General features: G+C 35.5%; 1 protein-coding gene across 1 annotated transcript in view; it reads right to left on the reverse strand.

Moving 5' to 3' along the window:
* KIDINS220 (kinase D interacting substrate 220) overlaps window positions 1-15,338 on the reverse strand; it is a 164,330-nt gene that overhangs the window by 127,853 nt on the left and 21,139 nt on the right. The window contains 7 exon segments of the mRNA XM_078149758.1: window positions 1,441-1,638; window positions 3,779-3,865; window positions 3,867-3,878; window positions 5,982-6,083; window positions 7,185-7,283; window positions 14,548-14,646; window positions 15,176-15,274. Of these exon segments, the coding sequence (XP_078005884.1) occupies window positions 1,441-1,638; window positions 3,779-3,865; window positions 3,867-3,878; window positions 5,982-6,083; window positions 7,185-7,283; window positions 14,548-14,646; window positions 15,176-15,274 (696 nt within the window).

The raw sequence follows: 15,338 nt of genomic DNA on the forward strand, positions 1-15,338 counted from the left end.
CTTGAAAAAAATGAGACGTTTTGTTTTTAATGTTACTTTTGTACTAACCTCTTACTGGTTAATCTTTTAAATATGCTTTTTTTTTTCTTTTGTGAGGCAACTGGGATTCAGTGACTTGCCCAGGGTCCACACAGCTAGGCAAGTGTCTGAAGTCGGATTTGAACTCAGGTCCTCTCGACTCCAGGACTGGTGCTCTATCCATTGCATCACCTAACTGCCCCCTTAAATACACTTTTAATGTACTACTAAATACTCCTACTCAGGACAATTAAACTAAACTATTAGATTTAGAGCAATCAATATTAAATTGCTGATGTCTGTGGCAATGTAAAGTGAGCAAGAAAAGTAAGAGTAATCATATACTAATATTACACAAAGTCTTTAAAATAACAAAACCACAAAACTTTGGCATAAAATACATAGTTTTTAATGATGTTGATTTCAAAATGTATTTTTAAATGACTAGGTATAAACAGTGCATTTAGAGAGAGGTATCATGCCCACTTTAAAATCAAGAAGATACACCTTAGACATATACAAACCCACTGTGACTCAGGGCAAGTCACCTAACCTCTCAGTGCACCCAGGGCCCTCTATAAGATCATAATTTCCCCCATCTGTACTTTTTTTATTTATATATATACATATATATATACACACACACACACACACACACACACACATATATATATACACATATATATATACCCACACACATATATATATACACACATACATACATACATACATACATATATATACACACACACACACAGCATTTCTTCCTAGGAGCTCCCTTTACTGAAAAAATCACATTTACTCAAAAAAAGCAAACAATTTTGCATTTTCTGCATACATGCTGTTTCAGTAGAATGTGAGCTCCTCAAAGAAAAGGACTAGCTCTTTTTTGACTTTTGTCTCTTTTTTTATTAAAGGAGCCATCCCTTGACTCACTTCTTCAAAAGGCCTATTCACTGAATGGGCATTGCCTCACTCAAAGTCAGAACTTGAAAAGACCTTAATTTAAAAGGGCCAAGGTCCCCCATCTAATCCTGGGCCATCTCCAGTCACCCTGATCACTATCTGGCTCTGGAGGAGAAAATGAGGCTAGTGACTTTACACAGCCCTCCCTCACTCAAATCAAAGTCAATTGAAAGTCACGCCATCATCTCCCTGATGTCATGGTTCTCTTCGAAAATGAAGGACCAAACCACAACACAAGCCCCAGCACCTAATACAGTGCTTAACACATAACAGAAACTTTAAATAGATTCTTGGTGAACAGAGGATGAATTAAAATAAATTTGTTAACTGATGGCAAAAAATATATACTAAGCATCTGAGGAATATATAACACAAGTATGTAAGACATTTTCTAATCAACTTCATTGGTTAATGTAGTTACTCTTCAGAAGGAAATTTTTATGACTCATCACTTACCCTATCAGGAATATTTACATATGTTCCAGCATCAAGTAAATCCTGTACAATTTCAATGTGTCCCTCCTTTGATGCAATCATCAAAGCTGTATTTCCATCTTTATCTGTTAAATTCACATTTGGATTCCTTTTCAAAATTTCCTTTACTGTCTGTGTGTAGCCACCCTTTACTGCCACAATAAGTGCAGTCATTGAATTCTTCAATTAAAAAAAAAAAGATTATTAGTGCATACTGAAGAAGACCACTTACATTTCTAAGACTGTCATTCTCAAAAATCTGATTGATATACTTGCTAAAAGTCCTTTAGTATTAAAATGCTCAAGGAAATAACAAACCAAAGAAATATCAATGATATTTTAATGGCTTTGTGATCTCAATGATGCAGGTATTGCAATATATCTACTAATAATAAAGAAATAAAATGCTCAGTTGTTAAAGATTCATTACTGGGTTCATTACCTCTTCATACTATGTGTTTCAAGAATTAATATATAAAAGGCCTATAATACAATCAAGTTTTAAACAACAATCAAAACTACCTTTTTTGTTAAATCAACATCTGACATACATAATCAAGACGTAACAATATGTTCTAACTAAAACTCAAAAATAAGTTATTGATTTCAAATTACTATCATAATTATTTTTATAAAACATTAAGAAAAACTGCAAGAATATCAATATGGCAACAGTTACAAGCCAATATCAAGAAATATAATACATTTTATCTTTCATGTTAATTTAAAAACCGTATTAGCCAATGTCTCAGCAACTCTCCTTTTTCTGAAATGAGGCTCTCTTTCAGGTCATGACAATATACTATCTGTACTCTAAAAGAGTGACTGTCATTCCCAAACACCTATCTTTCTACAAGGAATTCACTTTGTCTTAAGCTTTGACTCTAAAAAAAAGAATATAGGAATTTTTAATTTCTCTCCCTCAAGTTAAATAATTTCCATATGAGGATTTATGATCTCTTTTGGACTATGACCTTAAGAAAAGTCAATTCAGTCTCTCAAGATTAAATCTGAACTCAGGTCTGAATCCTATGATTCTTTGGATTCTACCTCTCAGGGTTGGGTAAAAATCACTTTATAAACCTGTAACTAATATATAAAAATGAGTTGTTAACATAATTATCCAGATCTTAGGTTTCAAGAACCAATTAACATAATAGGAACTTAAGGTTCAACAAACTCCATAATGCCCATAATGTTCTTCAATTTTAAAAATCATGCTGTCTTCTGACTTCCACTTCAGCACTTAATACCTACAGAATATCATCAATAGTTATGCAAAATTCCATTTATTCATCCAACAAAGTCTACCCTATCCAACTATATATCATTATTTACCAACAGAGTAACATATAAAAACTAAGTGACCGATAAATGTTTACTGAATTAAGTAGCCAAAGGCTTATGCAAACAGGTGGTTATAATGCCATTGCCTAAAATCATGTTATAGTTCTCAGAAAATTTTATCTTTACTTGGGGTAGACAGAAAGCTGACCCTCAAGAAGCTAACACTGGATCAAAGAATCAGGCAGTGAATTATCTTTATGGCAGTCCTGTAACAATAAAAAATTGTTAAATTCCTGTAGCACTATACTTACACCTTTATCTATAACACATTTTCACAGCATTTCACAATAGGCTATTTTATACTGTTCATGAAGCATATGCTCCAATTAAAACTCTTCAAGGGAAAATAACCTTAGGTTCTTCTTCAATCTCTCAAAGTATTATGTAGCAAAATGTTTGTCACTAATGGATGATCAAAAGACAGATGTTGATGTGCTTAACAATGTAAAAAGTTTCACCTTTGATTCCATGCCAGTTTTAATCTGTTTACTCAAAAGGCAATATACGCTATATGCTGCCAAGGATAAAAATAATATTCATTTTAAAATGTTTAAGAAAGTCTTTCAAGGCAGTATACAAATAATCTTTGAAACTATGGATTTGAAAATAATTTGAATTATTTTTTCTGCTTTACTTGGAAATTTTAAGTTTTGCCACTTACTAAAATTAACTTTAGCCTACAAAAATACTCATGTTAACATTAAATTCCTAAATGTGAAAATTTAAAACACAACATGTAAGTAATCTACTATGTGACTACTTTAAAAGAGAATTTTTTCCATATTAATTCCATCTAAATGTGGAAAACAGCTTCATATATATGCAGAGATATTTATTTTCGCTGCCTAAAAGTTAATCACCTTTCTCTTTGGATAAACAAAAATATGATGTCTTATGGCTCTTCCAGTTTTAACACATACATATGCATGCATATACATACATATACACACACACATACACACACACAACTTACAGCTCCTTCTTGATCAACATCTGCTCCCATATGCAGTAAGTGCTTAACACACTCCAAATGGCCCTTACGTGCAGCCCAAACCAAAGGGGGTAGTTCCATACTGTAAGATAAATTTAAAGTTATTAACATGTATATATTAAGTATATGTCAGTAAAAAAAAATTTCACACTCAATTCGATTAAAATCATACTTTGAAAAGATTTATGTAACTCTTTATACCAGTTATGTCATGCTTAGAACTTCATTCATCACTTGAATCATACAAACTCATGTCTCAATTAGGCCTTTATTATTATTTGGTAAATCTTTTGTTCATTCTTTATTGACTCCCTATCTTTTTCTCCACTGTAATTCCAAATTTTTTTTCACATTCCTCAAGCCTCCAACTCCACCTTTGCCTTCCTTACTCTGAGCAGATAAACTTGCCTCCTGCTCTACTGGGAGGATCAGGGTTGTGTAGTACAAGATCCTTCATCATTCCACCTACTCCATTTACCAAAAACTCACTATTTCCATCTTTTAAATTATTTTCCTTTGCCTCCTGTCTCAAAGTATGAGAGTGACCTTCTTCTTAAAGCTAACCCCTACTTTACTATGTTATTGATCCTCATCCTCTCCTGATTCCTCTAGGGCCTTGCTCCATTAATTAAACTATTTTTTGTTACACTTTGCTTCCCTAGTTCTGCTGCTTCTTTTTCTTCTGAATATAAATATGCTTAAGTTTTCTCATCCTAAAAGAAAAATCCTGCCCTTAACTCTACTACCATTCTCCAGTGACCTATTTTGCTTCTCTTCATAGGATTATAGAATCAAAGATTTATAACTCTTGACACCTTAGATCACCTATCCCTTCATTTCATGAAGAGAAAATTGGTCCAAAAGCAGTTCAGTGACTTGCCCTAAGTCACAGGTATTAACAGAATACAATTAGAAAGAAATTATATGAACTTTCACAGATCTGTTAACCAAAAAAAAAAAAATAGCACAAGTCCACGAGACATGTGTTACAACTGGATTTTTTCAAGAGAAATGAACATGCATATAGAACTCCAGGTGCAAGGAATTCACAATCCAAACGGAAGCCTGTATATTTATGAAATTGTAGCAAAGGGAGGAGGAGGGACAGCAATCTCTTCCTAAATGCGTGGGAAGAAGAAGAAAGTAGTAGGGATGTGGAAAGGATTAATCCCTTCTGGAAGGGGAGAAGAAAGACAATGGCAAAAGCAGCATTCCTTTCCCTTGGGTACTGCTAGACCCCGAAGACAGGATGGTCTGCTTATCTACAACGATCCCAGCTGCATAGCTTCTCGTTTGGAGCAGACTGATTCCTGTCTCTGTAGCTGGTTTAACTTCCAAGGACATACAGGGAATCCAGGAAGGGGTGTAAACATCAAATTATGTCAGCTCAGGGCAGAGGGGTGGAAAGGAGGGGGTGAACATGTCCTCAACATGTTCAGGGCTTCCTGAACACTCTGGGTCCTGTGTTTCTGGAAAATATGACAACTCAAGAAGACAAGTTAAGAGGTGCCCCTTAACAGATCGAACTATCACTTATATGTGACTCCAAAAGCTGTATCTCCAACCTTAATCATTTTGATGTTGAAAATTAGACTGGCTGCTATATATCTCCATAAAAATATCCTACCATCACCTCAAGCTTAACGTATATTTATCAACTTTTTATCAAAACCAGTTCCCCTTCAGATGTCTCCTAGGACTTTTAATGACATAATTCTCTCAGTCACTCAAGCTCAAAACCTCAGAATTATCCTTGAATCTTCACTCTCTCATGCAAACAAGGAGGCCAGATAATTCTAACCTGATTTCCTTCTTTTTTGTTTCTACTGCCACCACCTTAGGGGAATAACTGTGCCACCACCTGTGGGGGATAACAACACTGGCTTTGGAGTCAGAAAAGCAACACTGGAAATCCAACTCTGATATTTACCCTCTTTTAAGACTTGATATGACCTTGAGGAAATCCTTTAGGCACATGCTGGTAGCTATTAACAATCTTCATTATCTTTTGGTAATAATACTCTGCAATTTTTTTCAGGCCTTTAATAAACTTTCTCTTTCAAATACCTAGAATATCAGTCCTTAATGCCCTCAAAACTGTTTACGGGCATCCTCCTAGTTCCTGTATACACTAAGAGGGGCGTGATATCAACTCTAATTAAGAATAGCTTTAAAATAAACCTACCTTATCAGTACAATTGACTTTAGCTCCATTTTTCAGTAACAGATATACAATATCTGCATGACCTCGCCCAGCAGCCCAAATGACTGGATATACATTGTATTGCTGAAATATTGAAAACATAAAGAAAATCTTAGGCTTAAGAAATAATCTTTTATGGTTATACATTTTGTATATTAATGGTCTTACATTTCTATTTAGCAAATATTTATGTAATTAGTAAGAGGTTATCAAAAATACTCAAAATAAATGTCAAAAAAGCTAAAGTTAAATCTACATATTGCATATCCCCCACAAACACACTTCTCTATACTGAGGAATAGTTTGAATTATTAATAAAAGCATTAAAAGGACACAATCAGCCTCAACGATTTTATGTACCAAACACATTTCATTTGAGTAACTAGTTCAGCAGGTATAAGTCATAAGAATATAAAAGTTTTCTTTATCAGTCTTTCAAATAATTTCACATACATAGTATAGAAGTACTAAATTCCACTAAAACCTGACATCTAGAATTTATGAGCATTTCTAAATGCTTAAGCCAGATGGAATTTACTTCTCATTATAATTAGTGGGAATTAAAAATTAAACTCCAAAAATTACTTTTTTTTTTGACACTCCCTATCTTGCCCAAACTATTCATGAGCCCAGTCCCACTCCTCATTAGCACAGAAGCTCATCCTGCTTTGTTTCTATCCTGGGTTTGTCCCACCCAAGGTGGTCACCTGCTCCCTAGGAGATCATCATACTGGTGCTAGACTCAGTGTAGACGTTCAATAGGTTTTAGCCCAACTGCAGCTCAGAACTCCTAAATTCAAGCAATCCATTAGACTGAGCATTCTTAGTACCAGGGATTGTAGGTATATGCTACTATGCCTGGTGAGATCACTTACTATTTAATATATTAGCATTTTACATTTGTTATTTTTTACAAATAACATTAGAGTCTTATGGTAACTGCTTAAAATAACCAATAGCAAATAATTAGAAAAAAAATTTTCAGCAGTGTTCTCATTGTTTATTGCTCATGATAATCTTTAGCATTCTATCTATCCTGCAGCTGTGATGAAATTTTCCTAAACAGAACAACTATTTCATCAATATTTATTTTTATGTAATAAAAAGGATAAACTCTAATCAATTTCTAGTATCCAGAGAAATATGATTGTTTACTTTTGCAAATAATTTTTAACGAAAGCTTACCAGTCCAGTGACATTTGGATTGGCACCTTTTGAAAGTAGCAAGTCTACTACTTCTGTACGGCCTTTATAACATGCCCACATAAGAGCTGTCCATCCCCCCTAAAGAAAACAAAGAACATTATAAAAACTATTTTTTTCCAGTAGAGACTTATCACAGGCGATTTAGCCTATGACACAAAAGTACTTATATATATTAACCACTACTAATTCTAACAAAATCATTGTGAGAAGGGGTGGAAGAGTAAAGAGCAGATATAATACCATGCAGGACTGAAATTATTTTCCTAAGATTATCACAAAACCAACAATCGTACAGGGAACAGGAATCAGATCTGCTAACAGTATTTTAATCATACTGGGGTTTTAGAGATAATAGAATTTTGAGATAGAAGGGTTGGAGAAGGGTTGGGTAATCTAATTCAATCATTTCTTTTTGTAGATGAGGAAACTGAAGTCCCGTGATATACGGAGTGCACCTATGATCGTAACCGATGTACCATATCCTCAAAAATCTGGCATGCTTTCCATTACATCCCACTGCCTCTCCTTACAGTATTTCCATAAGTACTCCTCTATAGCATTTAACTTGCTTTTTAAATTTCTTATTTATTTATTTTTGGCAATTAGGGTTAAGTGACTTGCACTTAACACACCTGGTGTCAAGGGTTTGGTCTGAGGCCGAATGTGAACTCAGGTCTTCCTGACTTCAGGGCCAGTGCTCTATACACTGCACCACCTAGTTGCACCTATAGCATTTAACTTGCAACAAGAACTTGTATTGATAGTTGTTCCCTCTCAGTAAGCCTGTCTAGATGCACTACTGGTAGCGCTGCAGATCCCTTCTTGAGAAGGCATATTACATTAAATGACTCACCCTCAATCCAAAGACATTCTGAAGATTATAATACATCACAACATATCAGCTACTAGGACACAAAAGCTTTAGAAGCTCTTCTTCCTTACAGGAGAAGGTTGTAATATATCGCAACTTTGGAACAATCTCTTTAAACTCTACATGGCTAAAAAGATATGCTGCTCTCTAGGAGATTAAATTCTTACATTTATTTATTAAAGGTCTATTAAGTAGTAGGTGTTGTGGATATAAAGACTCCTGTTATCCAGTAATACTGACATTTAAGACTGTGGACAGAGAGCAGACTGTAATGAAAAAAGCACTAGACTTGATCTCAAGAGAACTGGGTTCAAATCATAACTTAATACTTCTTAATTCTATGATCCTGATCAAATCATTTCAATTCCCAGAGCTTTGGTTTCCTCACCTATAAAATAACAAAAACTAAATTATTATGGTTTATAAATATTAATGGTTAAGTGAACAGGTTTACAGGCATTTCAATTATATGCTACATTTTATAGGGTTAAACAATCAAATACTTCATAATAGTAAGAATGCAATATAAAATCCAAAGAGATTAATGTTAATCATTAGACAGATCACACAAAAAATTCATAGAATACTGGGTATAAATTAATAAGGAAACACAGTCGCTTCTTACTATATTTGTCTCAAGAATTCATTCTGTACATTGGCTAACTCTGGTTATGTGCTCTATGTATGTGTCCCTGCTCCACCTGATAAGAGTACTGTACCATCAACTTGTTCATCAGGCTAGCATACCTCATACTGATCTTTAATTTAGAGAACAAAATACGGATCTCACATTCTAAAGGCCCTATCAGCATGCTGCAGTATACCCTGTAGCCTTCCTAGGTCAGCAGCTGACAAACTATCTGATATTTTTCAATTTTGCTGGCTCTGGCTGACTGAAAGGCAGAATATCTTTTTTCAAAGAGTATGATACTAAGATGTCTAAATTACTAAATCCAGTCTTAAGGCCTCTCTCAGCCCTGGAAGTGTTAAATCTACCCAAATCTCAATCTGTCTGTTTTTCTTGGCACTTTAATGGCACTAAGTCTCTTTAAGAAATCACTGTGCCATCACATAATAGCCCCAATCAGGTGAGGAGCACAGTGGCAGAGGACACATCGGAGTATTTCATTTGATGCCCCACATAAACAACACTGCTTATCTACACAGCCAAATCTCTGAGTCGCATTCAATGGAACACAGACCAGTCTGGCTCTGTGAATGAATCACCAGTCCATGAACTGGGTAAAGGATCTCTCCCTCAAAAAATTTTTGAAGCTAAAGCCATCAAGGTAACTATACTTTACCCTAGTCAGGTTTGCAGAAAAACTACCATCTAAAATAATATCCCAGCATTTATTTCAAGTTCTTCACTCCTTCAGGCCAACAGACTATCATTCAGCCACAGAGCAAGGACACCATTATTTGCTCTCCACCCAACTGAAATTTTAGGTGATAATCATCTCCACAGCCAAGACTAGATTTTAAATGCTACTGTGTTCTCATTTCCAAATTCTTCTTCCACGGAGCCATTTAAATCAATAGTTGGGTCTTCTGTTTGAGGGTCATATTTGATTCTTTTCCTCACTATGTTGCTAAGAGAATTGTGGGACAGTCAACTCAGATCAGCTGATGCCAGAAGCCTCATCCCATAAGTCACCTGACTTATGTCTGCTGCTACAACTAGGGTAGTAGGTTCACCCACTCCATTTATAGGGGAGACACAGAAGCTCAACACTGGCTCTCTGAGGGAGCTGTAGTCATCTCTTGACATTTAAAAAAAAAAACTGTTCTGTACAAAAGTTTGAGGGCACTCTTGAGGAACAATAGTTCTTAAGGTGGAAAAAGAAGCAGGGCAAGATGAAAGTTTTCTGCCAAGGAGCCAATTTAGACTTATCCATGAGGTCTAAGTCTATAGTCATGTTGGTTACTACATCCTTGACAGAATGTGTCATGGAATCCAAAGGGGGACTGCAAGGAAAGAATAGGTATTTTCCTCAGATATTACTAGGGTCCCCTGATTTTGTATTTCAAATTGTATAAAGAGCATCCTCTTCTCCCAATCATCAATCAATATGGACACACATTTGGTCCCATAAAAAGGCAATCTTGCCCATGTGGTACAGCAATCTCACTTATACTGCGCAGCCAGGCTGCCCCAAACATTTTCCTTTTATGTTTGGCTTCATGCAGGACAGACCACAACAGAAAACTACGTTCACTGTTGCTGTCAGTAGGCATGAAGCCTTTTTGATTCCTACTGATGCGCCCATTTCTCAAACTGCAATTGATGAGTCATTTAGACAAGATGGTGTTACCCAGGGATATAGGTCTACAGCTCGAAGGCCGATTCCTATTATCTTTTTTATATTTTAAAATAATTATTAACAACTGCCACTCCTTTGGGACACAGTTGTATTTGTGTGATATATTAAAAACAGTGGTTAAAATATGTCCCTCTGGTTCAGTCTTCTTCCAGATCTAGTATTAATTCAATCTGGTCCCAGAGCTATACTCTTACAGTATTTCAGTGATCTATAATTTGACTGAAGTAAAGGGATCATAGAATGGGTTATCCAAGTCATCAAGGGTGTTGTAATTTGTTTTCAAGATATGCATGACTGTAAGGAGGGTGGTGCTGGGTCTGAATACATTTTCAAAGTATTCATGCATTATTAATGTGTTAATCTGGCATACTGGAGAGATCTCACTGATACCTCCCTAACAGCACACGTGCAATTAATTCTATATAGTCTCTGCAACTGGGCAGCTTCTTCTGCACTATTTAGCCAATTAGATTTAAGACTGATTCAACCATGATTACATTTAAAACCCCTCTGCAATCTTCTGATGGTCTGAAAGTCTGGTTTACTTTTACAATTGCTAAATGTTTAAATCCACTCATACTGGAAATCAGTTAATTATGGAATGATAGAATTACTAGGTGGGGCTTTATAGCATAAAGTACAGCCATAAAAAGGAAAATCATAGATGTTGGAAGGGATGTGGGAAAACTGGGACAATAACGCCCTGTAGGTAGAGTTGTGAACTGATCCAACCATTCTGGAGAACAAATTTGGAAGTATGCACAATCAAATTATGCATACCCTTTGATCCACAGTTAGCAGCTCTTTTTGTGGTGGCTAAGAACTGGAGATTGAGGAGATGCCTATCAACTGGGCAATGGCTGAACAAGTTGTAGTAATGGAGTATTACTGTGCTATAAAAAATGACAAGAAGGATGATTTCAGAAAAACCCGGAAAAACTTATACAAACTAATTCAAAGTTCTGGTGGTTTTTCCTTCGTTCTCAAAGAAGACCATGACATCAGGGAGATGATGACATGTCTTGAAACTAACTTTGATTTGAGTGAGGGAGGGCTGTGCAAAGTCACCAGCTTCACTTTCTCCTCCTCCAGAGTCATCTGGGTCCAGTTGCCACACAGCAATCAGGACAACTGGAGATGGCCCAAGATGCAGTGGGAGACCTTGGCTCTTTTAAGCTAAAGTCTTTTCAAGTTCTCATTTTGAGTGAGGCAATGCCCATTCAGTGAACAGGCCTTAAAGGAGTCAGTCAAGGAAATGGCCCCTTCAATTTAAAAAAAAAAAAATCAAACTGGGAGAAGATCCTCAGGGTTGCTGGCCAAAAGAGAATCAGTTACTTTGTACATTCACTCTGAGCCAGAAAGGCCCAAAAAATAAGGCCCAGAGAGGTAAAGAGACAGAATGACCACACCTCCTCAATCTTAAAAAAAATCATCATGTGAGTAATTCTTAAACTAGCATCCAAACATCTAGAAAAAATGGGCTCCTCACATTTCTCCTACTTCTTTCTGGGCAGCTGGCTTTTGACCTCATCACTTAATTGAAACTGCTCATGGACTCATTTGTATTCCTCATATTTGTCTATCTTAGTTGCATTTAAGCATTCCACTATATTAACATACCACAATTTATTTAACTATTCCCCTAATTTTATTGTAATTCTATATAATGCCTTTATGAAAATCTCTAAACATAGGCCCACTTCTTGTTCCTGCCAAAACTTTCAGGGTAGTTTCAACAAGAGAATTACTGTGTCAAAGAATACGGTTTTTTAAAAATTTCCACTGAAAACTGACAAAATCCTTTTCAAAAGGTTAAAAGTTTGCAATTCTAACAGTAATCAATGAGTATACCTATCTCCACAATCTCCTCAGCAATGGGTTTCAGTCAGTCAGTTAACAAGCATTTATCAAAGGCTTATAATATGCCAAGCACTCTGCTAAGCACTAAGGATACCAAGACCATAACAGTCCCTGATTTCAAGGAACTTGGTTTCATTGGTTTTAATTACTGCTACCTATTTGATAGCTGCAAACCCTTCATTTTGCAGCTGAGAAAATTGGAGCCTAAAAAGTTTAAGTGGTTCACCCAAGGTCACATGGGTAGTCATAGTCATAACAATAAACATTATTCCTACTACGTGTCAGGCACTCTGCTAAGCAAGATTCAAATAAGAAAAAGACAGTCTCTGCCTTCAAGGAGCTACAATCTAATGGGGAAGATAACATTCAAAAGGAGTGGGGTTGAGTGGCTACCACAAAATGTCTAGCTGGGGACATGATGTTCATGAAGCTGAAATCAAGCAGTGAAGCTCACAGAAAATGAAGAGTTAAATCCAACCTCAGACACTTGATACTTACTAGCTGTGCAACCCTAGGCAAGTCACTTAACCCCAATTGCCTCACCAAAAAGGAAAAAAAAGGAAACTTTGGGACAGCTAGGTGGCACAGTGGTTAGAGCACCAGCCCTGGAGTCAGAAGGACCTGAGTTCAAATCCTGCCTCAGACACATAATACTTTCTAGCTGTGTCACTCTGGGCAAGACACTTAACCTCAACTGCCTCGCTAAAAAAAAAGAAAAAGAAAATGAAAAGTTAGCTAGAGTAAGTTCTGAGCCCTGTATAAGGGAAAGGAGTTTGGGAGGAGTTTATTGGTCTGCCCTGAAGCCTTCCAATCAGAGGGGAGCGGTAACTGAGGGTGCTGAGGAGGATAGTACAGTGGCAAAGGCAGGATTGGCCCTCTCAACTCCAAATCTAGCATTCTTTCCACTATACCAGAAGTTCTTGACCTAAAGTCAAGACCTTGTTTTTAAAATATTTTGATAACCATATTGCAATATAATTGATTTCCTCAGTGTTTTATGCATATAAGAATATTATTCTGAGAAGGGGTCCAGACACTTCACCAGACTCAAAAGAAATCCATCACAACAAAAGGCATGCTTCAATGCTTCAAAGCCTCAGGTGGTAAGGCAGAGGTCCAGGTTCTTTCATCCCAAATCCAACATTCTTTGAACTACACCAGGGTGCCTCTAATGGGTTACCCACATGGATCAAAGAATTTTCCATCTACCACAATCACCACAATAGGGGTCCCCATTGTCCAGACAAGTCAATGCTATGGACCTACTTTCAGTAAGAGTGAAGCTTTGCTTCAGTTTGGGCAGGGCCATGCATAACCTCTCCAATATGCAGCAAGAAACTCCCAGCTACAATACCTGGAAGGATCACATATTCTTTTCAGTTTTGCATATGCTGTCTCCCTGATAAAATGTAAGCTCCCTGAAAACAGAAACTATTTCATTTCTGTCTTCCTATTGCCAGCTCCTCGCACAATGCCTGGAACATAGTATGCCTTTCATATATGTTTTATGATTGAGAAGCAGCAATATAAATATTAACTTAATATTTATATTAAACTTAGCTTAAACAAAGTTTTTACAGGATTTGTTTTGGACCAAATTAGAGATGTACATTTCTAGGAATTTTTAATCAGACCAATTTTATAGTCAATTAGCAGGGGACAGTTTAATACACAAAGGAAGATAAAATAACAATAAAAAGTTAAGCTTAATAATGATTAAATTAACAACTGAACACTTTCAAATCCAACAAATATGAATTTCCTTTGTTCATTTCTACATTTTCTAAAAATGTCAAAATCACCTAATGAGAATTATGAATCATGCTGTAAAATTGAAAATTGTGTGGCATGCCTAAACTGAACTAAATTATTAAAAATGCGAAAAAATATATTGAAAGCTATAATCTTCAACAATGACAATTTTTTTAATGGGGACAGTGTGAAAATACTATACTTTCTACCTCCCAAATTCATACTTGTAGAAAACCAAAGTAATTTTTCCAAATATTTTAAAATGCAGCAAAGCAGTCCTATGAAGAAAAAATCTCCAAGGGCAGTAAGTTATGTTGAAAGAGATGTCAGAATATTAAGCTCTCAAATAAACTGACACTGACTTAAAAATTCTAAAAAGGTCTATATTCCTATAGGTTTAATGGATAAAATGTTATTACATCTTATAGGTAATTGCATAGTTTAAAATGCTTTACTATCATTTCATTTACTTAAAAATAAAAGACTACGCCTCTAAAATGCATATAATTAGTAACATGTTAGGAAATATACGCACCATATCTTTATGTTCCAAATTAACATTGCATTTAAGTAGCTCCTTCACAACAGCTATATGACCTTCTTTTGCTGCTGATATAAGGGCTGTCCAGTTATCCTTAAAAAACACACACATTTCACCATTTCAAAAATAAATTTCATTCAATATTGAGAAAAAGATTTAAACTACAAACAAAATGAAGTGGACATTGGAATGGTTTGATTAGCCCTGAAATGCAACTTTTCTCAATATAAAGATTTGTCTACTGCATCCTAAAAGTATTCAGTAATAATTGTTTAGAAATGATTTTACAACTACCTGCTCTGGCATTTCACTAAATTTCTACTAGCACAGTAACTTAAGTAATCATTTACTATAACTAAAACTTAAAGACTGTGTAATGATGCTTAAGAAAATGATTCACCATCTACTAAACTAAAGAGAAGGCCCAAAATGATTTATTCTAGACAATGGACAGAAATAGCTGTCAGACACTTTAAAACACATGTATAAATTCAAAGAAAAATATAAACAAAACACTAGAGTAGGCATTTAATTTGTATACATGGAAATAAAATTTTAAACTTATTTAAATATCAAAGGTTTTTTAAGCAAAGAAATAAGAGAATATGAATAAATTTCATACCACATCTTCCAGATTGCAATTAGCTCCATTCTTAAGTAGCTCTTTTACTATCTCAAGATTGCCATTTTCAGCAGCTAACATCAATGGAGTCTGTCCACACTGGAATAAGAGAAAAATACATGACTTGTCAAAAAACCTAGCTTTTATTAAAATGCCAGGTCAA

The sequence above is a fragment of the Phascolarctos cinereus genome, unplaced genomic scaffold (assembly GCF_003287225.1).
Source record: "Phascolarctos cinereus isolate Bilbo 61053 unplaced genomic scaffold, phaCin_HiC Scaffold_2;HRSCAF=192, whole genome shotgun sequence".
In the NCBI taxonomy this organism is placed as follows: Eukaryota; Metazoa; Chordata; class Mammalia; order Diprotodontia; family Phascolarctidae; genus Phascolarctos; species Phascolarctos cinereus.